The following is a 27,843-nucleotide window of genomic DNA, read 5'->3' as shown; positions in this document are numbered from 1 at the left end:
GGCCTGGCTGCTGCGCCAGGCTCGCTCCCAGCTCGGCTACATTCGCTTTCTCAAATATTTCTAGTTTTTCCTTGTTAATCCTGGCTTTTGGGTTGAGATAGGTATATTCTCTGTCACGTCCACTACTGAGCACAGGAAAGCAGACGTTAGCAGGTATGCTGAGGAGGAAGCGGCACTCGAAAAATGCCTTTGGATTTGGGGGTTCGTGGGTTGCTTTTCTCTTTCCTCTCTCAGCCTGGACCCGGGTGCTATGCAGCCACCGGGGCAAGAACTCCAAAAGGGACACGGAAAAAGGGCGCTGTGGGCTGAGGACTGCTGGAGCTTCCCATTATTTTCCTCTCTCTGCCTTCACTGCTTTTCCCTGGGTGGGGGCTGCAACCCTGGGAGAAACCTTCCTTCCTGACCGAGGAACGTGAGAAGGAGCCCCAGGAGTTGGAGTGAGGCAGACCCCAGAAGGGGGGAGCTGAGGAAGCAGACCCTGGGTCCCCACACGTCTGGCCAAGTCCCCGCTTGGGGATGTGTGGCAAAGGCTTGGGCCTGCCCGTGCCCACAGGAGGTGACGCGGGGCTGGCGGTGGGACCTAACTGGGCTGCTCGCTGTGGAAACAAAGTCACGTTTAAAGTGAGGGCTGCAACACAGGCCCAGAGGCGCACGGCATTGCAAATGACGAGGCTTCAGTTGAAACCACTGAGCACGCAGTGAACCAGGAAAACGCCAAGAGAAAAGGCAGTTTCGGCCCCAGCATGGCCCAGATGTTCACATTTTTAGGATTTGAACAGGATTTTCAGCAGCCTTAGTTCTAACCTCGCTCTATGAGGTCAAGGGAAATGCTCTTGGAGTGAACAGAAAACCCTAAGTCCCCAGCAGAGAAATAGAAAGTATAAGAAGGGGACCAAATGGAAATTTCAAAACGTAAAATTACAACATATGAAATAAGAAATTCACCAAACGAGCTCAGTAGCAAAATGGGGATGACGGGGAAAAATGAGTGAACTTAAGGATGGATCAGCAGAAACGATCAAGTCTGAAGGATGAGAGAGAAAAAGGAACGGAAAAGACGAAGAGCCTCGGGGACCCGTGTGACAACACAGGAAGGTCTAGCATGCTCACGGGAGCTGCAGGAGAAAGAGGCTGCTGCAGGGAAGAAAGTGGAAGAAACAGGCCGGGCGCGGTGGCTCACGCCTGTAATCCTAGCACTCTGGGAGGCCGAGGCGGGCAGATTGCTCAAGGTCAGGAGTTCGAAACCAGCCTGAGTAAGAGCGAGACCCCATCTCTACTAAAAATAGAAAGAAATTAATTGGCCAACTAAAAAACATATGTAGAAAAAATTATCCGGGCATGGTGGCGCATGCCTGTGGTTCCCAGCTACTCGGGAGGCTGAGGTAGGAGGATCGCTTGAGCCCAGGAGTTTGAGGTTGCTGTGAGCTAGGCTGATGCCACGGCACTCTACCCTGGGCAACAGAGTGAGACTGTCTAAAAAAAAAAGAAAGTGGAAGAAATAATAGCTACAAATTTCTCTAAGTTGACGAGACACTCATTTACACATTCAAGAGCCTCAGGAACCCCCAAACAGTGCCATTCAGTTGTGGCAGGCCTGCAGGGCAGTGGACAGAACATTCCAGCAGGAAACTCCACCAGCCCGTCTCTCCATCCCATGAACGGTCCTGTCCACGGCTGCCTTAGCTAGGGTGGGAGGGCGGGGAGGGAGAAAAACCCGCACAGCAGAAATACAAATTCAAAAAAATCTTAATTTATTGTAGACTCTTCTCATTTGTGTTGTAATTCCAGTGTTCTGAACATTAATAAATATACATTTGTTAAAAACCTCCAGTGTCTAATCTCTTTCATAAAGTCTTAAGTAATAAAAATAGGTTTACATTTTTCTTAATAAAACTTGACAATTGTTTTTTTGGTAACAGTTCTGATCAGATTGAAAACGACACCTCAAGGGGTGAAATCCAGTTGCAGAACAGTAAGTGGCCACATGAAAGCGGAGTGTTCAAAGACTTACAAACAGCGAAAAACCTTTCCGTACTCAGGAAACGCCCCTCGAGCGGCGGGCGTTCGCCAAGACCGTGGCTTTGTGCCGCTCACCTGCTAAGGCACATTTGTGTTAATAATTCACGCGGGGCCGAGGACTCCGGGATCTCATTTCATCCTCCTCGGACTGTTTTCAGAGCTGCCTTCCCTCTCTCGTGGAGTCATTTTGTTAACAATGCTCACGTTTTCGTCTGAGTAAAATTTAAAATTTAAGACTTGCGGAAATCTCTGCATCTCACTTGATTTTCGTCCTATTTTATGGCTTCCCATATTTGGAAGCAGCTGTGCTGAGCATTTACTTGCTGAAGAACAAAGGAAACGCTGAAACAGAACGTGCCTGAATGGTCCCGGGCCCCGTTCCACAGCCCCCCGGGCCACGCCGTGCCAACTGCCCACAGCGGGACGGTCGCAGCCGGCGCTTGGTGTGAGTTTCCAAAAACAGTTTGGTAACCATTGAAAAGTGCGGCTGCGGCTTTGTCCCTCCGCACAATCGGCCGTTTGAAGCAAAATGAAGTAATTGGTCAGACTCGGGGGGTGGGACCCCAGCCTGCCCGGGGATCCTTGGAGTCTCAGAGCGCCAGAAAATTGGCAGGAAAGAACGCGACCCCGGGAAACCCTCGTGCCTCCGTCTGAATCGGGAACGTGTGAACGCTTTCAGATCCCACCGGGAGCAAGAGCCCAGGGACAAAGAAATCCCCCACCTGCAGTCCCATGCCACCTGGGAAGGGCTCCAGACAGGGCGCCGCGCCCACAGCAGGGCCTGGCGAGGAGGGGTGGGGGTGGCGGTCAGGGGCTGACCGGGCGTAACGGTACGGCCTTGCGGCGACTGCATTCCACGCCGACCCCAGCAGGGCTTCTCCCGCCTGCCAGGCCCAGCCTGCCCTGTCCCGGTCCGCCCGTCGGGGCAGACGGCAGCTGAGGGCAGACGCGAGCAACAGCAAACGCCCCGGGGAATCGGATCAGCGGGTCATGCCCGCGGGTCCTCATTTACTGGCCGAAGGCAGCTGCAGGAACTTTTAACTACTTGGTTTAAACCTCACCGCGGACGTGTTGTCCACCTCTGTTCTGCCCGGACGCCAGTCGTGTCAACACGTGCAGATTCAAGTACAACTGTGCAATCTTCCTTACGTAAAAAATAGTCGAGAGATCATTCCACTGGTCTCTCAGTATTCACAAAGTCAGTACTTGTTGCAAAATATACATAGGTTTTCCACCTTCTCAGAGTCCCGTACAAATATACAAAAGTATCTACACCTTTCAACACAGCAAAGTAAGCTGCTTTAAGACAAGGGCGCCTTCGCGAAGGGCTGTCCAGGCTGCTGGCCGCGTGCCCGGACTGCAGGGAGACGCCCACGCGGGCGGCCAGACCTCGGTCTTTGGTCTGTGCCCGGCATCCTCGCGCCGTGGCAAGCCGCGGGGCTCCCGGCCGGGCCGGCAGCACGGTTCTGGCTCTGTCTGCAGTCTGGGACCAAGCAGCGCGGCCCAGCGGTCCACGCCTCCCTCTCGCCTGCGGGCTTTGGCACTTGTCACGGGTCTGACTAGTCCTGAGCCCTGGGAGAGCTGAGGGCCTTCTGTCTGGACTGTGGGTTGTGGGGTGGCCCCTGTGGGGACCCCGCACACCCAGGGCCTGCTCCATTCCACGGGCAGTGGTCCCTCGGGCTCCAAGGTCCCAGGGCTGGACGACACAGCAGCCGACATGCAGGTGACGGGCTCGCCTCACGGTTTCCTGATGGTTCAAATTGAAGTTTCGTTACTGCCTCTGCACGTGGGAAGAAGCCGTCAGGCGGGCGGAAGGTCAGTGAGGATGGCAGCTGGGCGGGTCCGAGGTCACGCAGGGGCAGAATCCCCCCGCTCAGGGAGAGAGGGCACCCGGGGCTCCAGGGAAGGCAAGCTCAGGCTGGGCACAGCTGGCCTGGGAGGCAGGGAGGGGCCGGGATGGCCCCCAGCCCTGACACCCGGCCCTACCCACGCGTCTGTGCCGCTGGCCTCATGGCAGAACACAGAACGTCAAGGTTAGAAACCAAACTCACATCTTTTTTTTTTTCTGAGACAGGGTCTGGCTCTATTGCCCGGGCTAGGGTGCAGTGGGTGGTGTCGTCACAGCTCACTGCAGCCTCGAACTCTTGGGCTCAAGCGACCCTCCCAGAATGCTGGGATTATAGGCTTGAGCCACTACGCCCAGCCAAACTCACACCGTTAAGCGGATTTTTAGGAAAGCCACCGTGAGAGACCTGGCTCCAGGGCTTCACTCCTCCCTTGGAAGTTGTAGGAGGGAGGAGCGCCGGGCAGAGGTCTGGAGCGGGGACCCCAGCTCCACGCTGCTGCCGCTGGGCTCCTCTGTGAGCTCGGTCTCCTTGGCCAGAGAACAGTGGGGACGAGCCCGGCCAGGAGACGATGTTCACGGAACACCGAGCCCGGCACACCGCAAGTCCTGGCATTCGGCCCCGGTCAGGACTCCAGAGGCCCGGCCCACGCGGCCCCCAGGCCCACGCGGCCCCCAGGCCCGGGCCCGGCAGTCTGCCCCACCCCGGGAGGCTCTTCCTGACCCTCGGCCCCTGCCTGGGCCTCCTCTGTGCTCACGGATCGGGCGACATGGGTGCCAGGCCGCTGGCCACTGTCCCCTCTGTCCCCGGGGGGCTGAGCCTACTCACTCGGAGTCGGAGCCGTCCGCCTGCGCGCTCCCAGCGCACACGTTCATGGCCACCCCATTGAGGTGCTCGCGCCCGGGCTCCCTCCGCGGGTTCTTGACGGTGATGGCACAGTCGGGGCCACCCGAGCCCAGGGAGGACGTGCGAGAGGACGCGGGGCTCTGCTCGCAGTCGGCCAGCTTGTCCCGGAGCCGGCCCTTCAGCGTCTGCTCCGTCAGCGGCGGCGGGTAAGTGACTTTGTTTTTCAGGATGCCTGGGAGGAAGGGGACACGGCGGGCTGCTATCAGAGGGTCGTCCCTGCGTGCCGGGGCGCCTGGTTCCCAAGGCCTGGGTAGCTGGGCCCAGGGTGGCCACGTCCGCCCTGCCCCCGCCCCACCCCGGAGACCAGGCCCGGCCCTCCGTGGGCGCCCCCACACCTTTCCTCTGCTCCGGGGGCTGCTGCGCAGGCCTGGCCGCGCCTGTGCTGTCCGGGTCTGGGGCGCGGTCCCCGCGGGGGTCGCCCTGCTCCTCCCGGTGCAGCTCCACGCTGACCCTGGTCTCCACCTTCAGGCGGGGCTGGCCGCCCGGGCCCTCGCTGTCGCTGCCCGCCAGGCTCTCGTCGGGCCAGCCGGCCGGGACGTGGTTGGCCGCCAAGTCCCCTGAGGCAGGACAGCGGCACTCAGCAGGCAGCCGGGCGCCGCCAGCTAGAAGCTGCACCCCGGAAAGTCACCCACCTGGGGCTCCTGAGTGGCCCCGACCCGAAAGGCGGCCAGAAAGGGAAAGTCCCGACAGTGGGGGCCTGCAGCCTGCCCCCCACTGCACCCCAACACCTGGGAGCCACGCACGCTGCCCTCCAGCAGCTTCGCCTGCTCCGTGCACCGAAGCTCCAAAGAGGCCCCGAGACTCCACTGCCTCTGCTCTGAGGGTGGCGTGGGGGCCTCCAGGGGCCAGAGCCTCCCACCCAGGCTGGACGCCCCCGCCCCCCGCCCCGCGTGGCCACTGCTCTGCTGGGCACGTCCGGGAAAGCAGGGGCCCCGGCCATGGCCAAGGCCAGCCCCGTGGCCTGCTGTCCCCAGCCCCGCCTGGCTGGCTGGGCCACGCTCACTCACCTTTGGGGGTGCTGTGGATGGGGCCCCGGGCCGGGTCCCACTTGTCCTCAGCTTCCGCCCCATCATCCTCGCTGTCCGACGAGTGTGAGGAGGCGTAGGAGCTGCTTTGCTCGTCCAGGGACAGCTCGCTGTCCGAGTCCGAGTCGTGGCCTGCAGGGGCCGTTGGGGGAGGCGGGGAGGCTCAGGCCCTGGGGCGGGGGGACCACCAGGGGCGAGGGGACCACCAGGGACGGGGCACGCAGGGGTAGCTGGGTCCCTGCTGACGATTGGTCGAGGGGACGTGGCACAAACAAGACCAGCCCGGGCGCCCTTTCCCCGGGGAGCTGTACCGTGCGTTTTCCTGGAGCTCCTGGGCACGAAGGGCGCGTCCGGTTCCCCGTGGCCGCCGCGCGCCAGCCCCGAGCACACGCTGAGCTTCTGGACCCCTTCGTCCCTGGAGAGGACGGGAGGGCCGGCTCAGCACCCTCCTCAGAGGGACAGGTGACGCGGCCACCCACGCCGCTGGAGGACGTTCTGGAAGATTCTCACCCCCATCCTTGTTCCGGTAAACGACAGCCGACAAAACGGGGCCTCCGAGCACACAGGGGACGTGTCCCCTAGAGCGGCAGGACGCAGCGGGGCCCCCACAGGCTAGGCAGCGCTGACGCAGCCGTGGCCCGAGAACTCCCCCCCCACCCGGGCGACAGGGAGGGCGCGGCGCTGACCTGACGGTGCTGTCCAGCGAGGCGGTGGACTCGCCCAGCGCCGTGCGCAGCATGTCGGGGCCCTCGCCGCACGTGTTGTTGCAGTTGAGCGAGCGCTGGGGGAGGGGCAGGCGGTTATCTCGGGGCAGAGGCCACCGCTGACGGTGGCTCCGTCCCCACGGCGAAGCCCCCCAGTGCTCTGGCTGGACCCTGCCTGGCGGAGCAGCAAACCTTCCCTGCAAAGGGCCCTGAACCCTGGCCTTTGACCTCCTGACCTTAAAAGTGGGGCTGGGATTTGACTGAGGCCCCATCTGTCCCATCCTGCCCGTCGCCCCGGTTCTGCAGTGAGGGCAGCAGCGCCACGGTGCCCCGGCACGAAGGCCACGGGGCTGGGTCTGAGGCCCGGCTGCAAAGCCCTCAGCTCCCACCGTGAGCGGTGCCACCCAGCCCCCAGGCCTCGGGTCCCCGTCGGCTCCTACCGTCAGCAGGGTGGCCCTGGTGGTGGCCGAGTCGTCCGGGTGCGGCTTCTTCCCAGAGAGCACCCCCCTCAGGTGCCTCCGGACCTCCCTGTTGAGCACGCAGTGGAAGAGGAGGACGAACAGGCCCTGGCGGGATGGCGCAGGGTCAGCCCAGGCGTCGGTGGCCGGTGCCGCCTGCCTGCAGGTGCCCGGCCCAGCCCAGCCGTGCCAGGGGCTGCGAGTGCCCATTGCGAGCCTGGCTCGTGCCAGGCCTCCCCGGGGACAGTCCTGGGCCCACCTGGGGTCCCCAGCATGTCCTGAATCAATCTGCTGGGCAGCCTTGGGGTGACCCATCGATGGCCACTCCTCCTCCCTGGGGACCAGGCAGGGCTTGTGCCGGCCTGGCAGCAGGCCTGGGACCCCAGGTCTCCGTCCTGGCAGTAAGGCTGGGGACAGCTCGCCACAAGCCCCTCCTTGTTTCAGGGCTCTGCTAGAACAGCAGCCACAGGGCGGCCCGTTTTATCGCCAGGGCTGCCCACGCAGCGGCCCCGCCGGGCAGCTCCCCGGCTCCTACCTGCAAGCAGCTGAAGACGGCGAAGAGGTAGTGAAAGGCCAGCGTGTCGCCGTTCACGGCCAGCAGTCCCAGGAGCCAGGTGGCGCTGACCAGCAGCAGCAGGAGGAAGGCCGTCCTCAGCAGGGGGCTGCGGGGAGGGGGGATGAGCACAGCCCTCCTCCCTCCCTCCCGCCTCCAACTGTCCATCCATTAGTCCGTCTGTCCACCCGTGCCTCTGTCCATCTACCCAGCTACCCACCTGTCTATCCACCCAGCCACCTGTCTACCTGTCCCTCCATCCACCCACCTATCTACCCAGCCATCACCCACCTGTCCCTCCATCCCTCTGTCTGTCCACCCAGACATCCATCCACCTGTCCCTCCATCCAACCACCTGTCTATTTACCCAGCCATCACCCACCTGTCCCCCCATCCCTGTCTGTCCACCCAGACATCCATCCACCTGTCCCTCCATCCAACCACCTGTCTGTCCACCCACTCATCATTCAGCCCCAACTCACACGACGCCTTTTCTTTCGTAGTAATGGTGCTTTCTTTGGCAGGACACCCTTGCAGACATGACAAAGATTACTGTGTTGATCTGAAAAGAACAAAACAAAAAATCAGAGTCTCCACCAAAAGCGTCTGAGGCTCTTCATCTGCATCCCGGGAAGTGTGGCTGGGGAGATGGCCTTGGGCACTAGCTGTGGCACGAGGCTGACCCGTGGCCAGGCTGCAGCCCTCCAGCCCTGTCTGGCACAGCCCACCACACCCACCTGCCCGTGAGGGGCCCTCCGGGGGTGGACACAGGACGGTCTCACAGCAGACATGAAACGCAACCCGGAACCCACAGATCTGAGGGCAAGGTCCGGGAGCGGCTGGTGGTTTGGCCACCATGGCCAGAGAGGAGCCCTTCCTGCCCTATCCTGGCCACTCAGAGGCGTCAGTAGCACCAGCCTGCCCAGAACGTCCCTTCTGCCCAACACACCCTGGGGGCCCTCGGCTCCTGTGTCCCTGAGAGTCTCGGCTCTGGGAAGGCCCCGGCACTCACCACTATAACTGCCCCGATGGGCCCGGCAAAGCTCCAGATGAGGGTGTCCTGCAGGGACAGCCAGCAGAAGTCGGGGTTCCCATAGCCCTGGGGGTCTAGGCCAACCGCCAGTCCTGGCACATGAGGGAGGCAGAGGAGAGTGAGGGGCACACCCCCAGATGGCCACCCCCACAACGTGGGACAGCAGCACCCAGGCCCAGCCAGGGCGGGACCGTGAGGGGGCCCACATAACCCCTGGGGGCAGAGCAAGGAGCCCCAGAGAAACCGCCCGGGCCTTCACGCGGGCATCCACTGCGCAGGTGCCGAGTCCTGGTGGCCCCACCCAAGGGCCTCACTGTCGAGCGTGTGGGGGGAGTGCACCTTCCCGGCCCCACACGGCCACGGAGACCTGGGGGCTGCGGAAAGGGCCGAGGGAAGCAGAGACTGGGAGAACCGCGCTGGCCCCGTCCACCTGGGTCCCCGAGACAAGGGCGGTCAGTGCCGCCCGGACCGCCGGACCAGGCATCTGCCGACACCTTCGGCCCGGTCTGAGGGTCCCTGGGCGTCATTTTAAGATCTTGTGCCAGAGACTTAAGTGCTTTTAAAAACCGTTTTTACAGTAGGCTAGAAACGAGAACTATCTGGATTTAGATTCCAAAGCTGTCCCGAGAGGCAGGGCTGTCACAGGTGAGCCTTGACGTGAGGGGGCGGAGGGGCCTCTTCCATCTGGGCCACCGAGACTGCTTTACACAGAGCAGCCAGAAAGACCGTTTTCTGACGTGCGAGCATCCCAACATTCCCCTACGACAAGCCCCGAGTCTGGGCACAGACACGGCCTCTACTCTGGGGGGCGGGTGAGGAGGAGGAGGGAGGAGGGAGGAGGGAGGCAGAGGGGGAGGGGCAGCTGGGGGGGCCCTGCCCTGCCCCCGCCTCAGAGGCCCTGGGTGGACGTGAAAACGGCAACTCAAGGTCCCTCGGAATAGGGGGACGGCCACATCAGAGCCCTGGGAGGCTGTCTGGCGAGGACACCTATCAGCGACGCTACCGTGGGAACCAGTGACTGGCCCCAGGTGGCCGCTGAGCAGAGCCTGGGTGGCAACAGCCCTGCCCCGAGGGGTGCCTCTGGCCTCGGACTTTGTGTCCAGGTCCCGGGAGTCCAGAGACGACCCTGAAGGGGCTTCAGGCTCTTCCTTCCATGAACAGAAGGAGTGAGGCTCCGCCGTCCCGACAGGGCAAACTCCGACTTTCCAACTTCCAGCGGGGAGCGTCTGCTGTCCCGCTCGTCCACCCCCCACCCTGCGGGCAGAGGAGGGCTGCAGCAGAGCCCCGAGGCCGGGCCCAGCTCTCGAGGAGTGACGGACACCAAGGGGCACTGAGCCGTCACCCGAGTGTGGTTGTGTGGACAGACACGTGGGGACGGGGATCAGGGTGGGACAGCCAGCAGAAGTCGGGGTTCCCACAGCCCTGAGGGTCTAGGCCAGCCGCCAGTCCTGGCGCACGGGCATGGAGCTGGGCGCAGAGCGCGGAGGGCGGGCGGCTCCCCTGCCTGCACGGGGCCTGCTCCCGGGTCAGCAGGGACTCGTGGATCCCCGCCGGGCGGTGGGAACGCGGCCCGGGCGCATCCTCACCTGTGACGATGGCGGAGATGCCCCAGCCCACGACGTAGTAGAACCTCATGGGCCCCGCGTCGATGTTGCGCACCTCGGTGAGCATGCGGTAGACGTGCAGCCCCTCCACCAGCGCCCAGGCGAAGGCGCTCATGTAGACGTAGTGCAGCAGGATGGCGACCACCGTGCACAGGAACTGCGCAGACAGGCCGGCTCAGGGTGGGCCCCGGGCTGCGCGGCAGGGAGCCGGAGCCCGCCCTGAGCGCGCCTGGCCGGGGCGGGGCTGGGGCGGTTGGAGAGAAGCTGGAAGTCTGGGTTTGGGTGATGGCTCCAAAACTTTACATGCTAGCAACTAATTTAAAGTTAAAAAAATATACCCTGGAGATGGGCCTGCTCGGGCTGAGGACCCCAGGCTGCGATCTCGGCCTGTGTCCGCCCCTGCTGCCTCTACACGGGGCCCCACGGCCCAGCGGGCGTGGCCGGGGCTAGGAGAAGCTCCGCGCAGCGACCTCACTGTTAGTGAGAACGAGCTCCTCGCGCCCGCGCTGACTGCACGGAGGCTTGTATTTTCCATCAAAGAAAAGGCAGGGACGAGAGCGTGTGTTCTACGAGACCACCCTCCACTGCACAGGGCTGTGTCTGCCACTGGCCGAGAGCCAGGAAGAGAAAACCAACGTCCCCAGGGCAGCAGAGGGACAACCCGTGACCCTGCAGCAGCTGAGCCGCCTGGGTGAGCCTGTCTGCCCGGACACAGAGGCCACGTGCGAGTGGGACGAGGGCATACGGGGAGGGCAGGGGACACTGTGGGGTCACGGCGAGTCCCGCCCCTGAGGCCACTAGCGCAAATCAAGCATCCCCCCATCCCCCGCCACGTGCTCCAGAGCTGGAGTCGAAGATGTGGCCCAGAGCGGCTTCCCCAGGGCTCTCTGGGGGGCGGCTGGCCTGCGCTCCCCAAGCCTGGCCCGCTGGGACACGTGCAGGCTCCCTCCGGGCCCCAGCCCCTACCCTGACACAGCCACCCCGCAGGCCAACCTCCCAGGTGCCAGAGTCCTCCCCCAGGAGAGACCCCGCAACGGACAGAGGAGGGGAAGAGAAGGGGAGGGGGAGGGGACACCAGCTCAGCCCGGGCTGGACGTCACTTTGCCAGGTGGCAGGCCGGTGCACCCTGAGGAGAGGTGCACAGAGTACAGGCTCGAGGGTGACACGAAAGGTGCCATCTGCTGCCACGTCAACCTCGGCGGGCCAGGCACTCCCCAGAAACGAGCACCCGGAGGTGCGGGAGGGAACCACGTGGCTCAGCATCTGCTGAATACCTGCAAAGCAGGAACCAAGGCAGAAGGAAACGGTGTCCTGCTACGGCTGGGGACATGCCCTGCGCCTCAGACTGGGGACCCGGTCGGGAAACGGGCTACGGGGGCCGCCCCGGGCTGCCGCGCCCACACCGCACACCCGGGCTCCCGATCGGGATTCGCAGCTGGCGCGGGGCGGGGACGCAGGCGAGGGGTGCCTGGCCTGCTGCCTAAGCAGCGTGAAAACTGCACCTGCAAAACCACCTTGGAACGACAAAGTGGGAGAGCCACGGCTCCTCCCGTCCAGCGGGGCCGCACATGCACAGACTGCTGCGCCGAACGTGACACCTTTTCCAGAAAGAACAAAGACAAAGCGCGGACGCGCAGTAAATCACCTCGGCCTGCCCGCGGCGTCCCGAGAGATGAAAAGCCTCGCCCAGAGACAGGACTGTGAGCTCACAAAAAACCCGTAAAAACCAGGCACGCCGCCAAGCCCCTGGAACCCTGGGCCCCGCTTCCTCTCTTCTTCGTGCGCAGCGGTGCGTGGCTGCCCGGGGAGCTGCGCCGGGCGGGAGATGAGTCACCCTCGCCCTTCTCGCTGGGGCTCGGTGGCAGGGAGGGCCCCCCACCCCCCCACGCCCTCTGCCCCGACCGCTCAGCGCGCCGGGAGGCTGTGACGAGGACCAGCTTCCCGGGACAGCTCCCGGTCTGGCCCCAGCGAGGCCGCGCCCGTAGGGGCAGGCGCCTGGCCGAGGCGTGCAGAGCCTCCCGGCCTCGGGGCCCCTGGAGGGCGGCGAGGTTTGGCCCTTGCCGGTCCCATACGCGCTCTGGGGACCGTCCTCTGAGGGACAGGCCTGACGTTCCACCTGCCGCTGCCGAGAAGCCACTAAGTTCATCAGGAAACCTCCTCAAGGTCTGCCTGTGGGGGAAGCGTGCCCACCCTGGCCCCTAAGGGGGTTCGGCCACCTTAGGGGGGTGGTGAGGGGCCCCGCTGCTCGCAACGGAACAGGAGGACCTGCCCGAGTCTGCACGCGGCCCTGACCAGCCAGCCGGAAAATTCCACCTGGGTCTTATTTTTCCATTTCCCTTCCCAGCACCCGGCTATTCCCAGGCACGATTCCCACCCCCACCCAGAAAACCACCCCCATCTCAAGCTCCGCACCTTGCTCGGCCCCCCGCAGTGCGCCCGGCCTCAGCCACTCTGAGCTCTCCTCTCAGTTCGTGGCACCTTCACCCGCTCGTCTCCCCTTCGGGAGACCTGAGAGTGGCCCCCACACGCCCTCGGCTGCCCCCATGGTGTGATCCTGCCCCTCCCTCCTCGTGGCTGCTGCCCTGGCCTCGCTTCTGGGCCTAGACGCCACCTCCCAGGGCTGTGAGTGATCCGTTAGGCCGCTCTGCTGGCCTGGCGCCGTCCTCCCACGTACTGTCCTCCCACCCGCCGTCCACCCGCTGCCAGGCTCGGCTTTCTGAAATGCACCTCTGCTCACAGCTGTCCACACACAACGCTGCCTGCAGGAGGAAGAGGGCGGTCCTCCCCTCGAGTGGCCCTCAGGCTCCGGGCGTGTCCCTGCCCCTTATTCTGGACCCCGTCCCCGGGTGGCAACTGGGTGGTCCCGTTCAGCTCTGCCCTGACCAGACACGGCCTCCCACCCACCGGGGAGGGCAGGGGCGGGAGGTCTTCTGGAATCTGGGCCTTGGTGGTTTAGTGCAGGGACGGCCAGAGATCCTGTCTGCACGAGGGAGGGACGGCAGCTGTGTCAACAGCAGGTGGCCGCAGCGCTGGAATGGCCCACTGTCCCCAAACAGGGTGCTACTGAGAGAGTGATCAGGTCTACGTCAGAACAACCTCTGAACTTCCCGGGGTCACCACATGTGAATGTGAGGGTCGACTGGCCCTGCAGCTCCCTAGGGCTACTAAGGCCACCGTTTAGTGACGGACACACGAAATCCAGAGAGCAGTGGGCAGCAGGTGTGGTCGGGGCCGTCCACGAGGGCCAGAGGGCTTTGGCTCCAGCCCCCTGTGGTCACCTGTCTGCAGCACGGGGCTCACGGGGGGAGCAGCACCGAGAACCCGGCTCCCACCCCAGACCCACCACCTCCCACCCAGCTGTGCGGCCGGGGCAGGTGACCCGACCTGTGAGGAGCCAGGCTCCCACCTCCCGGTGCTCCAGGAGGATCACGGAGACACACACGGACTACAGTGTGTGCAGAGCCGCCGGCAAGGGCGGCTGCGAGGCTGCCCCACGAGCAGTTAACTGCCCGTCAGCACGCTGGGGCCCTTGCGCTTTGAAAGTCCCACGTGCAACAAGCTGAGGACGCCCAAAGCCACAAGTCCCCGCCCTGGCCTGCACTTCTGTGTCCAGTCGGCATGGACGTGTGCTGCCATGGTAACCACCTCCAAAGCCGGCCACTCCCCCCTCCTCAAGCCCTTGTCTCCAGCCGCCACCAGCCCGTCCCTCCCTCCTGCATTACCCACCTTGCTCTTCTCCCCCCGGGCTCCTGCGCCTTGACGAGACACACACCACATGGTCCGTGTCCCCCTTCCTCCCCGTCTCGGCCAAACGTATCTCACACACCAGCCCCGGCCCCGTCTCCCCTCCCATCACTCCTTCGGCGAATTGCATGTTCAATACACCCAGCGGCGTGCACAGGAGTGCAATGACTTTACACATACACGTCATCCCTCCAGAAACAACCAGCTACCTTGCTAGGCTCCCCGACCGTCTCCCATGAGGTGTCTGTAGATTATTTTAGATACTTGTGTAAGTTCCCTCGTGTCACCTTATATAATCTGATAAACAATGACAGCCTTTTCTCTCTCTTTCCGGTCTCTGATGCCACAGCCAGTGCACTCGGTCACCGCAGTTCCAGGCACAGCCTGCACGTGGGCTGACGGCCCCCACTGTTGTATGATTATAACTGGACGGCCACAGTGCCAGATCCCACATGGCACCCGACACTCCCGCCTTCCTCCACGGTGACAAGTCCCAAGGGCAGAGACGAGGACACTTGCTGGCTGGCAGGTGCTGTCCCTCACTCGTTCACGGGTCTGTGTCTGTCCTCCCCAGGGACCTGGTCTCCCCCGGGGTGCAGGGTCAGAGGCTTAAAAGGGGGTGAAAGGTCACCTTACTAACTAATAACCTACCTAACAAAAGAAAATAAACCATCAACAGGAAGTAAGAGAAATAAACTCTCGGCACATAATTGTCCCTTTGAAGACAGCTGCCGCCTTTGTGCTGTTTAATGAAAACGCCTGAGCCTAACTCATCATCTCTAGGAGTTGGGTTTTCTCAGCAGAGAGCAAGGTGAGAGCTCCCCACGCCAGCTCACTGCCTCAGTCCCCGCCAGAAACCAGATTCCAAGGACTCTGATAAGTCCCGCAGAGAAAAGAAAAACTGAAGATCGCCTGCAACAGCTCACAGCTGCTCCCGTCCTCAGTCCGCGGAACCAGGGGGAAAACCCATTTTTACCCTTAAAAACACTGAGCCGCTTCTCCTCTGCGGCCGGGCACTTCCCACCTTCCCTCTTGCAGTGCCATTTCCTTCTCTCTCTCTCTTCTTTCTTGAGAAAGTAAAATAAACTTTCTTTCCCAAAACCATTCTACTCCTGGTGGGTGAGAATTCTTTCTCCAACCCAAGCTGTGAGGTCCTCGTGAGGTCCCCACCCCAGCGGGGCACCACGGGTCTAGGAAGAGGCGGCCCGACTGTCACTCTCTGTCCAGAGAAAACTCAGCAGCTTTACCTCTGTGTCTCAACGCCTCATGAGCTCCCGGGACACCCCAGGGTCCCATGCTACACCCCAGCGGCCTCAGTAATGACACCCCACAAGCCCGAGTGACAACCCAGGAGTCCACATGACACCCCTATATTTAAGCAGACCGAGCCGAGGTTCGCCCGTCTTTCCTCTCATCTGATTAGCTCCTCCGCTCACCGGTTACTCTGATTTTCAGCGCACTCCTTTCTCTTCTTCAACCCCAACCCCAACCCGAAACCCCGTCACAAGCCCTACACCTGTCTAGATGTCCGTCCCCTCTCTGGGGATGCACACAGGTGCCCACAGCAAGCGCAGAAGATGCCCGGGGGTGGGAGAAGCATCTTCAGGCTGAGACAGTTCCCGCTGTAGCTCGAAGCCCCGCTCTGGGACTTGACAAATGGCCGCAATTTCTTACGCAATCACCCGTGCTGCGTCAGGACGGGGAGACCTGACGTCTGGAGCCCCCGGCCCTCCCGACTTGGCTCCCGCAGGCGCCTCTGGAGGGAGGGTCCCGCCCAGGCGCAAAGTGACCGCGAGCCCACCTGGCTGGGCCCGGGAGTCCCACCTTCCCACGGGACGCCCTGGCGCACCTACCCGGCCGAAACTGCAGGGCAGCCCCCCACCCCCCTGGGACAGGCGAGAGAGGACCCGTGGCCGGGATGGCCTCGCTAGGAAGAGGAAACCCGCGTGACACCAGGCGCCGAGGGACAGCACCACGCCGGCCACGGCGCACGCGTGGAGGCTCACGGCAGGGGCGCGGGGTTGGGGCCTCACCTGGTTCTCGGTCCGGTTGATGCCGAGCACGAAGACCAGCTGGGACAGGAAGAGCGCTGCGCCCAGGTTCCTGTGCACGCTGTGCAGGTTGGAGCGCAGCGTGCGGGCCAGCGCCAGCAGGACGAGGGCCGCCAGCAGGGCCGCCAGCGACACGGACAGGGCGGCGTAGGTGACGATCTTCACGGGCAGGACCTCCCCGTGCTGCGGGCGGTTGGTAAGAGGCAGGAGGGAAGGTGAGGGCCGCGGCTCTCTCGGCTCCCGCACAACGCAGACAGAGCGTCGCCGGTCATGAGACCGTGGGGGCCGGCAGGAGCCCGCCGACGCACACGCGGTCCTCAGCACAGCACGGAGTGAGGGCAAGGACCAGCGGGCAGCTTGGGAGAGGGACAGGCTCCGGAGACGGGCGAGGGTGACGGCTACGCAGCAGCCTGAGTGTGCTTAGCCGCGTCGGCACAACGTCGACTACAGTCGACAGCCACGGGTGGACGCGCACAGCCCAGCGTCGACTGTAGCCGACAGCCGTGATGCGACTTTGCTGACTTTTCATTTATCAAAATAAAATTGTGAACATCTAAAAATAACGTAATGGGCCAGGCGCGGTGGCTCACTGTAATCCTAGCACTCTGGGAGGCCGAGGCAGGCAGACTGCTCGAGGTCAGGAGTTCTAAACCAGCCTGAGCAAGAGCGAGACCCCGTCTCTACTATAAATAGAAAGAAATTAAGTGGCCAACTGATATATATAGAAAAAATTAGCCGGGCATGGTGGCGCATGCCTGTAGTCCCAGCTACTCAGGAGGCTGAGGCAGGAGGATCTCTTGAGCCCAGGAGTTTGAGGTTGCTGTGAGCCAGGCTGACGCCACGGCACTCACTCTAGCCTGGGCAACAGAGTGAGACTCTGTCTCAAAAAAAATAATAATAACGTAATGCAAACATATATGTGTAGGTTACCTATTCTGATTTACATGATAAGTAAAGCTGCCTGTAAAGTAACACAAGCTCTCAGTGCTTTCAAGCTTTCCTCGTCACACAAGAGCAAGACGGACACGTGGTCAACGCACAGCACAGACTGCCGCGCGGACCGTGGGTGCGGCTGTGGGCGAGGTGTCGCGGCCAGCCGGTGGGCGCTGGACCCAAGTGGTTAAGCCCCCTGAATTCTACGCTCACGGTTTACGTTCCGTATCACTTTGACGCCTTAAAAGAAAAAGGGGAGCAGCTGAACTCGCTGCGAATCCTGCGGTCCCAGGGAGAAGCGGAGCCCCACCCCTCGCTCGGGCGGGCGGGACCTTCCAGGCAGACGCTGGGCTGGCGCGGGAGGCGAGCGTGTCCCTGCCGGACCCTGCCGGACCCTGTGGCACCGCCCGTGCCCCGCTTCGTGAAATGTCATCACAGATTTACACTTTTGGCTAAAAGACGGCTCCCTCTTCACAAAGAAAACGGGCAGGCTTGGTGATGCAGTGCCAACAGCGCCCTGGCTAGAGGACGCTCGCCGCGTGGCAGGACAGGAACCCCAACACACCTGCGCGGGTGGGCGCTCCCTGGTGCCGTGCGCAGACCGCAGCCGTGAGGACGGTGCTGCCGTCTCCCCGCCCCGCAGGGGAGGGAAGTGACACCCGAGAGCTCAGCGACCTGCGGGGGGGAGGGGGGCCACAGCGGGGCGGGGTGCAACGCTGGGACTAGCGGGATCACTCACACTCGTCACCTGGCAGGGCCCCTTCCCCGCCACCCCACTGTCCCTCCAGGTGAACCTTCCCGTGACCATCACGAGCAAGTCCACCCTGTGTCAGCCGCTCATGTCTCTACGGTGGCTCGTGTTATATCGATTTGTTTTTCTAATTTTTAGGTCTCTTACTACACACTTCTTTTTTTTTTTTTTGAGACAGAGTCTCACTTTGTTGTCCAGGCCCGAGTGAGTGCCATGGCGTCAGCCTAGCTCACAGCAACCTCAAACTCCTGGGCTCGAGTGATCCTGCTGCCTCAGCCTCCCGAGTAGCTGGGACTACAGGCATGTGCCACCATGCCTGGCTAATTTTTTATATATATATATCAGTTGGCCAATTAATTTCTTTCTATTTATAGTAGAGATGGGGTCTCGCTCTTGCTCAGGCTGGTTTTGAACTCCTGACCTTGAGCAATCCGCCCGCCTCGGCCTCCCAAGAGCTAGGATTACAGGCGTGAGCCACCGCGCCCGGCCTACACACTTCTTAAGGGCAGCAGATGCATCTTTTTTTAAAAAAGAACAAACAAAAAAAAACTGTAGTAAAATACAAATGACACCACTCAGCATCTTGCCCGTTTCCACGTGGTTCTGGGCCATTTCACCTGGTTCTGGCTCCCGACACCACTGCCCCCACACGCGGTGCCCGGGCCGGCCCCACACCGCGTCTCCTCTGGGAAACGGGAGCCGGGACAGGCCCTGCTGCCCGATGCATCTGCAGGGCCACCGCGCCGGCTCATTCCCAGGCCGCTCACGGTGCCCGAGGTTCAACACGGGCTGCCCCATCTCCGGAGAGCTCCCGGCAGAGCCTCCGTGCCCGGTGTGTGGCCTGAGAGAGGTGGCCGGCTGCCCCACGGCAGCGGGTGGAGAGCAGGGTCTGACAGACTGCCCTGCAGCGGCCAGGGGGGCACATTCCAGGGGGTCCTGCCATCTCAGGCTTTAATGCACAACCTGGGCTCTTTGAAAACCCTTTTAATGGGGCTTTGTTATGGAAATCGTCCCACCCTGCAATGCAGGTTGGTTTGGTTTGTTCAAAGTGCTTAGAAAGAAAGGGGCAGCTGGAGGGGGAGTCTGGGGGGGCCGGGCTTAACGTCTGGCATCAGAAGCGCAGGGCCCGCGGGCAGGGCCGGAGGGAGGGTGCCCACCTCGCGCCGGGAGACGTCCATGAGCACAGCGAAACTGGTCGTGTGGCTGCACTGGCACGCCACGTGCGTCCGGTTCCGGGACAGCAGCTCGCAGCCCTTGGCCGACCAGCCTCCGGTCCCACCGACGCTGCGGAGGGAAGAGGGGTGAGCTGGTTCCCTCGGCCAGGAACCCGCCCGCGCCCGGGGCAGCCTTCACCCAGCCGGGGGCTCCGCCGGGCCCACAGGAGGGGCGGGAAACAAGGAGCGGTCAGTGCGTGCTCCCAATGTCCGACCCCGCAGACCGCTCTCCCTGCGTCCCTGGCCACCTCCCTGCACCCGGCTACGAGGACCCCGTGCACAGCCTCCCTTCCCCTAAGGAGCCTCCTCCGAAGTGTGACGCCGCCCAGCCGTGAAACTCAAACGGGCGGGTCTGGTGCCCACCGCACGCCCGTGGTCGGGACATCACCCCGGGGGCAAAGCAGCTGCTTTTACTGCGGTCTCCTGAACGGAGAGGACTTGAGACACCGTGTCTCACGTTCACTTCGCACTTTCATCTTCCGATTGCACAACCTTTTATGGGAACTGCCCGGAAGCCGGGACCCAGTTATTAGCCCCGTTTAGCCCACGGGAAGCCCCAAATAACGAGCAGTTCCAAGGTGTGTCCTGGCCTCTCGACTCTGGGAAAATCCCGTAACCTCTCAAATCCTTAGTTTGCCCATCTGTGAAATGGGATGTTGCGCGTCAATGTGTCTGCCACGAGCTCTAAGATCGGGGATAAAAGGAGCCACATAATGGAGAGGGCAGGTCGCTAGAGGCAGAGCTAATTGCCGGGACTCAAAAGACAGACAGTGAGCCCAGGCCCCCATCCCAGAGGGCTTCCTTTGTTCTCCCCTTTGTGAGCCGAGTGCCTGTTACAGCCCCGGCGGGTTACTCATTAGCCAGAGCGTGGAGAGCACAGAAGCAGATCACCGACCCGCTCAGCGCTCTGCACCATCCGCTACACACGGAGGAGTTGCGATTCTGGAATGTTCCTCTTGCGTGGAACCCCGGCTCACCACACTCGGTCCTGGCTCCAAGCGAGGGGAGCCTGGGGGGCCCTGGATCCCAGACAGCATCACCCCTTCCTTGGTCTCAAACACCTGGAGAGTCTTTTACAACCGAGACCCTGTGCCCCTCCTGACGACAGGCCATTCCCAGCCGCCCCAGTTCTACTGTTTCTTTCTAGAGACAGCGAAAGTGAAAACAAACAGCAGAGAGAAAGGAAGCCCCGAAAGTGAAAACAAACAGCAGAGACAAAGGAAGCCCCGGAAAGATGGGAACTCAGATAAGTCCACACTTCACATAAGCCCTGCAGCCGAAAAGCCAGGAAACCCCAAACACGCAAAGGCGGGAGCACCTAGGCTTTTGGCTGGAGGAACCACATCCTGCCCTACGTGGGCAGAAATCGCTTACTTCCACTTTTTCTAACTATGCAACACCTTTTCCTCGCCCAGACGGTTTCAGGAACGCACCTGCTGTGACCCTGGCTGCTCTCCTTGCTCTGAACAAACCCGCCCCGGGCAGGCGTGGCCCCTGGCGGGGTAAACCCGGCCCCCGCAGCTGCGCTGTGCTGCTCTGGGGGGTTGGGGTGGCGGGGGGGGGGGGGCAAGGCTGACGTCTGGCTGTGGCCAGAACAAGTCCTCCCTGGTCTGGTGGTGGCCTGAGCGCTGGCTGCCACACCTCGGGAGTCCTGCGGGCGGGCGGCCCGTGTACGTGCGGGCACGTGTCTGCATGTGTCCGTGTGCACACGGCTGCGTGTGTGCAGGCATGCGGGGGAGGCTCTGACACCCCGGAAGCAGAGCGGGAAGACCGGCCCCCCGCCCCCCGCGGGGCTGCAAGGGAAGCATCGGCCACGAGAGACCGTCCCCGGGGGACACTCTGCCCTCGGGACGGCGGGCACAGTCTGGCCCTGGCAAAGCCCTCACCGGGGGGCTCGCGGCTCCGGCAGCAGAGGCGGCACTGCCCAGCCCGGAGTCGCACTTACTCGAGGGAGTGGTTCCAGAACACGCACACGGGCTTGGTCCGCTCCTCCGTCTCCAGCAGGGCGAACTCCGCCAGGACGGGCCGCTGCGGGGGGCGCGGGGGCGGGGCGCCCTCGCTGTACACCACGGCGCTCACCACCGGCGTGTTGATGACGGGCCGGGCGGGCACCCTGCGGGCGAGACGCCAGGGCACAGGGGCTCGCGTGACCCGGGGGCGTCCGCTCAGATCCCGCCGCAGACGCGACGGGGACGCAGGGCGACGCCTTTCTGGGAGTGACCGAATCGCGGCCCTCGAGCCCCGCTGTGTCCTCCTCCGTGGAGGAAGGGACGTGTCGCCTCTGGGCCACACGGGGACTCCGGGAATTGAACGGCAAAGAGAAGGCACGGGGTGGGGGTGTGGGGGAGACGCGACAGCCCCAGCACACCCTGGCAGAGCCACGATCGGCTCAGACATGCAGCAGAAGACACCCGGGGACACGGTACGGCCCACGGCGGATGTCGCTGAGCGCCCAAGAACAACACGGACGCGGAGCCCACAGAGCCTGGAAGCCTCTGGGTACCGACGCCCAGGGTGGAAAACAGAGCCTCGGGGCGCCCGGCCCCCCACGGGGACGTTCACTCCCTCCAGCCAGCGCTGGCCAAGCGGCCCTCGAGGCTGGGGCAGGTGCCAGGCACCACCCCGACAGCCCCGGGGTGCAGGCCGGGGAGGGGCAGGGCACCGAGAGGAGCAGGGGCCGAGGGCGTGTGACCGGGCGGAGCCGGTGCCCGCGGGGCAGGTCCAGAGCTGCCCATAGCGCAGGGTGGCGGCGTGTGTCGAGGGCCGGGGTCACGGCGCCAGGCCGCCGGGGAACATGTGGGCGGTGGGGGCCCTACCTGAGGCTGCGGCGGTCGGGGTCGTAGTGCTCAGGCAGCAGCCGCCCCAGCGTCCGGTACACGACGACCAGGGCCACGGCAAACTGGCCGGGCTCATCCGGGTGCCTCCTCCGCCTGCTGGACGCGGCGGCCTCCCTCTCGGCGCCGGGCCCGGGGCCCGCGGTCTGCGGGGCGGCCCTGCGGCCGGCTGGCCTCGGCACGGGGCCTTCTGCAACGTGGACAGTGTCAGGGCTCTGGCCAGGGACACCCGCGCCCCACCAGGCCACCAGCACCTGGAGCAAGTGCTCCTCAGGTACCAACAGATGTCCCACGGGGGGCAGCACGCAGGACCCCAAAAAGCTAAATGCGGCGTCTCCACACAATCCAGCAATTCCATTTGTGGGTGTACGCTCAAAAAAACCGAAAGCAGGGTCTAGGAGAGGTGTTTTCACACGCATGTTCACAGCGGCCTTATTCTCAACAGCAGAAAGGCAGAAATAACCCCAGTGTCCACCGACAGGCGAATGGACGAACAAACGTGGTCTGCCAAGCATTGGAACATTGTTCTGCCTCAGAAAGGAACGAAATTCAGGCTGGGTGCTGTGGCTCGCACCTGCAATCCCAGCACTTTGGGAGGCCCAGGCAAGAGGATCTCTTGAGTCCAGGATTTCAAGACCTGCCTAGGCAACATCAAGAGATCTTATCTCTACAAAAAAAAATTTTTTTTTTTTTAAAGTTAGCTGGGCGTGGTGGCTCACACCTATAGCACCAGCTACTCGGGAGGCTGAGGCAGGAGGATCGCTGGAGCCCAGGAGTTCAAGGCTACAGTGAGCTATGATCAAACCACTGGGTGACAGAGCAAGATCCTGTCTCTTAAAAAAAAGAAGAAGAAGACAGAAGGAAGGAAAGAAAGGAAGGAAGGAAATCCTGACATCTGCTATAACATGGACAAACCTTACAGACATTATGCTAACTGACATAAGCTGGTAACACAGTCACAAAAGGACAAACGCCATAGGATTCCACTTATGTGAGGTCCTGGGGGTGTTAAATTCGTAGAGACAAAGTCGCCCGGTGAGTGCCGGGGGGTAGGGAGGGGATTCAGTGTTCGGTGGGGACAGGTTCAGGACTGCAGATGTGAAGCCGTGCAGACAGACGGCCTCACGGCATGCGTGTGTTTCGTGCTGCTGAACTGCACGCTCACAGGGGTGAGGACGGAAAATTTTATCTTATGTGTATTTCACAATTTTTTAAAAAGTGACAGAAGCCTCATGAAATTGGCTGATGACATCACCCCTCTGCAGTCCCACTTGAAGCCTGCGGGGGTTGCATCCCAGGTTTTCATTTCAGGTAAAACATGGGTGTTTCAACTGTACCTGGCATCAGGATATAAAAGGCCACGTACAGACCTTGTAAAGAAATAGGCACGTTTTGGGGTACTATCACTTAACAGTTTTGGGCACTGACTAGAGTGTGCTCCCCTGGATGCCGTAGACCCTGGTTTAGACGTGAACCTCAGCGTGTGAGCGACACGGGGCTTTGCCATGTGGGGGTGGGCCCTGAGCCCCCAGCACGGCCAGCCGGGGGTCTGGCCAATAGACTGGTTAGGGACACCCAGGCTGGGTGACAGCACTGGCTAGGGACAGCCAAGTTGCCAAGTTGGGCAACAGCACTGGTTAGGACACCGGGGCTGGGTGACAGCACTGTTATGGGCCACTCAGGCTGAGTGACAGCACTGGCTAGGGACACCGGGCTGGGTGACAGCACTGGCTAGGGACACCGGGCTGGGTGACAGCACTGGTTGGGACACCCGGGCTGGGTGACAGCATTGTTTTGGGCCACTCAGGCTGGGTGACAGCACTGGCTAGGGACACCGGGCTGGGTGACAGCACTGGTTGGGACACCTGGGCTGGTGACAGAACTGTTTTGGGACACTCAGGCTCAGTGACAGCATTGGTTGGGACACCCGGGCTGGGTGACAGCACTGGTTGGGACACCCGGGCTGGGTGACAGCACTGGTTGGGACACCCGGGCTGGGTGACAGCATTGGTTGGGACACCCGGGCTGGGTGACAGCATTGGTTGGGACACCCGGGCTGATGACAGCATTGGTTGGGACACCCGGGCTGGGTGACAGCACTGGTTGGGACACCCGGGCTGGTGACAGCACTGTTTTGGGACACTCAGGCTGGGTGACAGCACTGTTTTGGGACACCCGGGCTGGGTGACAGCACTGGTTGGGACACCCGGGCTGGTGACAGCACTGTTTCAGGACACTCAGGCTGGTGACAGCACTGGTTAGGACACCTGGGCTGGGTGACAGCACTGTTTTGGGACACCTGGGCTGGGTGACAGCACTGTTTCAGGACACTCAGGCTGGTGACAGCACTGGTTAGGACACCTGGGCTGGGTGACAGCACTGTTTTGGGACACCTGGGCTGGGTCACAGCACTGTTTTGGGACACCTGGGCTGGGTCACAGCACTGCCAGTGTGCCCTATGGGCCAAGGTGGACCGGGCACAGGGAGGTGAGGGGATGGGGACCAGGCTGGGATTACAGCCTGCAGCGGGGACGGTCACAGCAAAGACTGGGGCTCGGGGCCGCAGTGAACAACAAGGCACGAGAGCAGAGTGTCAGGGTGGAGGGCCTGCTTGGCCCACGCCAAGGGTGGCCAAGGGTGGCAGCGGGTCTCTAAGCAGTTTTACCTTTTCTCTCGGGCGGTTTGAAGAAGTCGGCCGGGAAGGAGACCGAGGCTTCCAGCTCCCTGGGGACCTCCTGGTCGAGGTCCTCGAACCGAGGCACCCTGGCTCCCGTGAAGTTGAACTTGTCGAAGACGTCCACGGCGAGAACTGGGGAGACAGGTCCTTTAGCCACACACAACGCCCGGGGCCTTCCCAGGTGCTCGCCGTTTCCGAAAGAACCAGGAGTGCCACTTGGGCACCGACTGACCACGGCAGAACCGGATCCGCCTCCGTCCTTCTGCGCCCACCCGTGTCTGTCCCGTCTGCGGTGAGCCCGGGGGCTCACCCACCCCCACGCAGGCGCGGCTGGACTGCAGTGGGCCCCCCGACACCCCCCTCCTAGAGCGCCTCCCACGCCCGCAGCTCGGAAAGCCAGAGCAGGTGTGTCGCCGAGGCCGGTCTGCCCAAGGGCCCCTTTCACAGACGAGGACATAGAGGCCAGAGCCACCGACGCATCACTTTTCTAAGACAGCGGCTGAGCAGTGGCCGGCGGCCCACCTGCCTCGGTCAGCCCGGGGCGGGCCGGCTCCTGTGGCCACGCAGCCCCGATGGCCCCAGGGTCCCACCCGCCCGCCGCCGGCTCGGCCCTTACTCATGTTGGCGGTGACGATGACGAACGGCCTGAGGTAGGTCCTCCGCAGGTTGCGCGCCACGTTGCCGAAGTAGGCCTCGAAGTGCCTCAGCAGCCGCGCCGAGCCGCCCTCGCCACGCTGGATCTGCTCCCACGCCGCCCTGGTGGCCGGGGCCAGGAGGGCGCTGCCCGCGTGGACCACGTCCTGGGAGGACAAGCGGGCGGCGCTCAGCTTCCCGCCCCCGAGGCCTGGCGGGTGGTGGGGGCGGGGAGCCGGGCCCCCATGGCCTTTGCCCGGCGAGACGGAGCCCGGCAGGGATGGGGGAGGTGGCTGCGGTGGGGGAGGTGCACGGAGAGGCCCCTGGACCTGCCAGGTAAGCCTGGGGACGGGACCACCACACGGGGGCCAGACAGAGGATGGGGCGTTGAGGCCACCCACGGGCAGGCGCTCGGTTACCCAGGGAGTGACGCTGCTCTGCGCACCTGCAGGGTTACCCGAATGGGATGCAGAGGGCAGGGCGGGGGCGTGAGGCTGCACACAGGGGCTCGGGGGCCGCCACCCGGGGCAGAAAGCAGGTGGGGGCCGGGCGAGGTGGCTCATGTCTGTAATCCTAGCACTCTGGGAGGCCGAGGCGGGCGGATTGCTCAAGATCAGGAGTTCGAAACCAGCCTGAGCAAGAGCGAGACCCTGTCTCTACTAAAAATAGAAAGAAATCGATTGGCCAACTAATATATAGAGAAAAAATTAGCCGGGCATGGTGGCGCATGCCTGTAGTCCCAGCTACTCGGGAGGCTGAGGCAGGAGGATTGCTTGAGCCCAGGAGTTTGAGGTTGCTGTGAGCTAGGCTGACGCCACGGCACTCATTCTAGCCTGGGCAACAAAGCGAGACTCTGTTTCAACCCCCCCCCCCCCAAAAAAAAAACAAACAAAAAGAAGACAGCAGGTGGGAAAACTGCTGCTTGCAGAGTCAACAACGGAACGAACTCTCTGGGCCCAGGCTGCAAGGCTGGGATTCAAGTCAAAGCGAGGGGCCCTGCTGGGGCCCAGGGGGCTCCGTGTGGACGAGAAGGTCCCGCGGGGACCCTGCGTGGTCAAGGAGGCCTGGAGAAGAGTGAGGAGGAGGCTCCGTGACAGCCATTGTCACACGTCAGGATGAGTGAGTGCCCTCAGCGCTCGTTCCACACAGGTGCCTCTGGGGGCCATCAGGTAAACAGAGGCAGAACGGGAGGGCCTTAGCGGAGGTGTGGACAACTGCACGCAGGACCCCGGGGGCGTGGGTAGGAGCACAGACTCCAGAGCCCACTGCTGGGCCCCAGCCCTTACGAGCCAGGCCCTTGGGCCAACCCCTTTGCTCTCCGTGCCTCGGTTTCCCTACCTGTCAAGCAGTGGATAGCAATACCCCCCGTAAGCTGTGAGGGAGGAAGGGTGGCTGATTCAGGAAGAGGCGCTCGCAACACCGTGTGGCACACAGGAAGTTCTGTGGCTGGTTGCCACCAAGACCGTGACCCACGGGCTTCTTGCCGAAACACCCCCCAATGCTCAGATCAGCTCGGCCATCACCGGACGGGCCTAGGCCAAGTGCCGCCTCCAGGACCCCGGACACCACGATCTAGCGCGGGCGAGCTGAGCTCCACCCCCCGCCCCTACAGGACGCCTGGCCCCACGCCGCGGGCCCCAGGGCTCCCCCCGTGGGGCTGCCACTGCCCACCTCGTGGAAGTCGGTGTCCCGCGTGGCGGCCAGGTCGAAGCCCTGCTGCCGGCTCTCGTGCTGCAGCAGCCAGGCCAGCAGCTGGTAGCCTGTGCGCACGTCGTTGCCAAAGAGTGTGCCGGTCTGCTGCGTGGCGTTGCGCAGCGCCTTGGCCAGCCGCAGGGCGCCGGCGCCGTCCACCTGCGTCTCGTTGCGGCCCAGCCTGTCATTCTGCAACGGGGAAGTGGGGGGGGCAGTCACGGCACTTGCAGACCCACCTGGGTCGCTTTCGGTCCTGCTTGTTGTCGGGAAACTCACTACCTTCCGGTCAAAGTTTCCCTGTCGGGAAGCAACGTAAAAATCCAAAGGCCCAGGCCGGGCGCGGTGGCTCACGCCTGTCATCCTGGCACTCTGGGAGGCCGAGGCGGGAGGATTACTAGAGCTCAGGAGTTTGAGACCAGCCTGAGCAAGAGTGAGACCCTGTCTCTACTATAAATAGAAAGAAATTAATTGGCCAACTAAAAATATATAGAGAAAAAATTAGCTGGGCATGGTGGTGCATGCCTGTAGTCCCAGCTACTCAGGAGGCTGAGGCAGGAGGATCGCTCGAGCCCAGGAGTCTGAGGTTGCTGTGAGCTAGGCTGACGCCACGGCACTCTAGCCCAGGCAACACAGTGAGACTCTGTCTCCAAAAAAAAAAAAAAAAAAGAAAGAAAACCCAAAGGCCCAGAGATGAACTTTGGCTGATAACATTAGAAAATGATACCACGTAGAAGATGAGAGAGAGTAAAAGGGCAGGACCAGAGGGGAACGGGGCTGAGCGCGGGGTCGCCCTGCGCCGTCAGACCCAGAGGCGCAGAGCTGGGTCCTCGTGGGAGAGAGCAGCGTGTGGGCACCCAGCTCCGAGGCCGGCACTCCCGAGTGGCAGAAACAGCGCTGGCTCCAGGCCTCTGACCCGCCAGCCGGTGCCTGTGCCACCTGCCCAAGCTCCCCAGCCCAGGAGCCCGGCCAGACACAGACTCACGCACATGCATACACATACACATGCACCCACATGTACACACAAACATGCACACACACGCATACACGCACATGCACCCATATACATACACACATGCATGCACCCACACCCCCACACGGGCACACCTGTGCATACGCATGCATATACACACAAATATGCACATACATGCACACATACACATGCTTACGC

The 27,843-nt window shown here is 62.6% G+C and overlaps 1 protein-coding gene across 1 annotated transcript in view; it reads right to left on the bottom strand.

The window, feature by feature from the left end:
• Window positions 1-1,762: 1,762 nt before the first annotated feature.
• Window positions 1,763-27,843, bottom strand: part of CELSR1 (cadherin EGF LAG seven-pass G-type receptor 1) — a 150,194-nt gene continuing 124,113 nt past the window's right edge. Inside the window, exons 18-35 of the mRNA XM_012756954.2 lie at window positions 26,655-26,864; window positions 24,967-25,150; window positions 24,339-24,482; window positions 21,656-21,863; window positions 20,785-20,952; window positions 18,783-18,909; window positions 15,924-16,124; window positions 10,129-10,303; window positions 8,522-8,634; window positions 7,992-8,071; window positions 7,492-7,618; window positions 6,939-7,064; window positions 6,481-6,575; window positions 6,106-6,209; window positions 5,777-5,926; window positions 5,105-5,326; window positions 4,692-4,941; window positions 1,763-3,799 (exon numbers count right to left, since the gene is read on the bottom strand). Coding sequence (XP_012612408.2) covers window positions 3,775-3,799; window positions 4,692-4,941; window positions 5,105-5,326; window positions 5,777-5,926; window positions 6,106-6,209; window positions 6,481-6,575; window positions 6,939-7,064; window positions 7,492-7,618; window positions 7,992-8,071; window positions 8,522-8,634; window positions 10,129-10,303; window positions 15,924-16,124; window positions 18,783-18,909; window positions 20,785-20,952; window positions 21,656-21,863; window positions 24,339-24,482; window positions 24,967-25,150; window positions 26,655-26,864 — 2,709 coding nt within the window. The 3' untranslated portion in view covers window positions 1,763-3,774. The remainder of the gene's footprint in view (window positions 3,800-4,691; window positions 4,942-5,104; window positions 5,327-5,776; window positions 5,927-6,105; window positions 6,210-6,480; window positions 6,576-6,938; window positions 7,065-7,491; window positions 7,619-7,991; window positions 8,072-8,521; window positions 8,635-10,128; window positions 10,304-15,923; window positions 16,125-18,782; window positions 18,910-20,784; window positions 20,953-21,655; window positions 21,864-24,338; window positions 24,483-24,966; window positions 25,151-26,654; window positions 26,865-27,843) is intronic.

Source organism: Microcebus murinus, chromosome 10 (genome assembly GCF_040939455.1).
Source record: "Microcebus murinus isolate Inina chromosome 10, M.murinus_Inina_mat1.0, whole genome shotgun sequence".
Taxonomy (NCBI): Eukaryota; Metazoa; Chordata; class Mammalia; order Primates; family Cheirogaleidae; genus Microcebus; species Microcebus murinus.
Note: the sequence above shows the minus strand (reverse complement) of the source record. Positions and strands in the feature narration are given on the sequence as shown.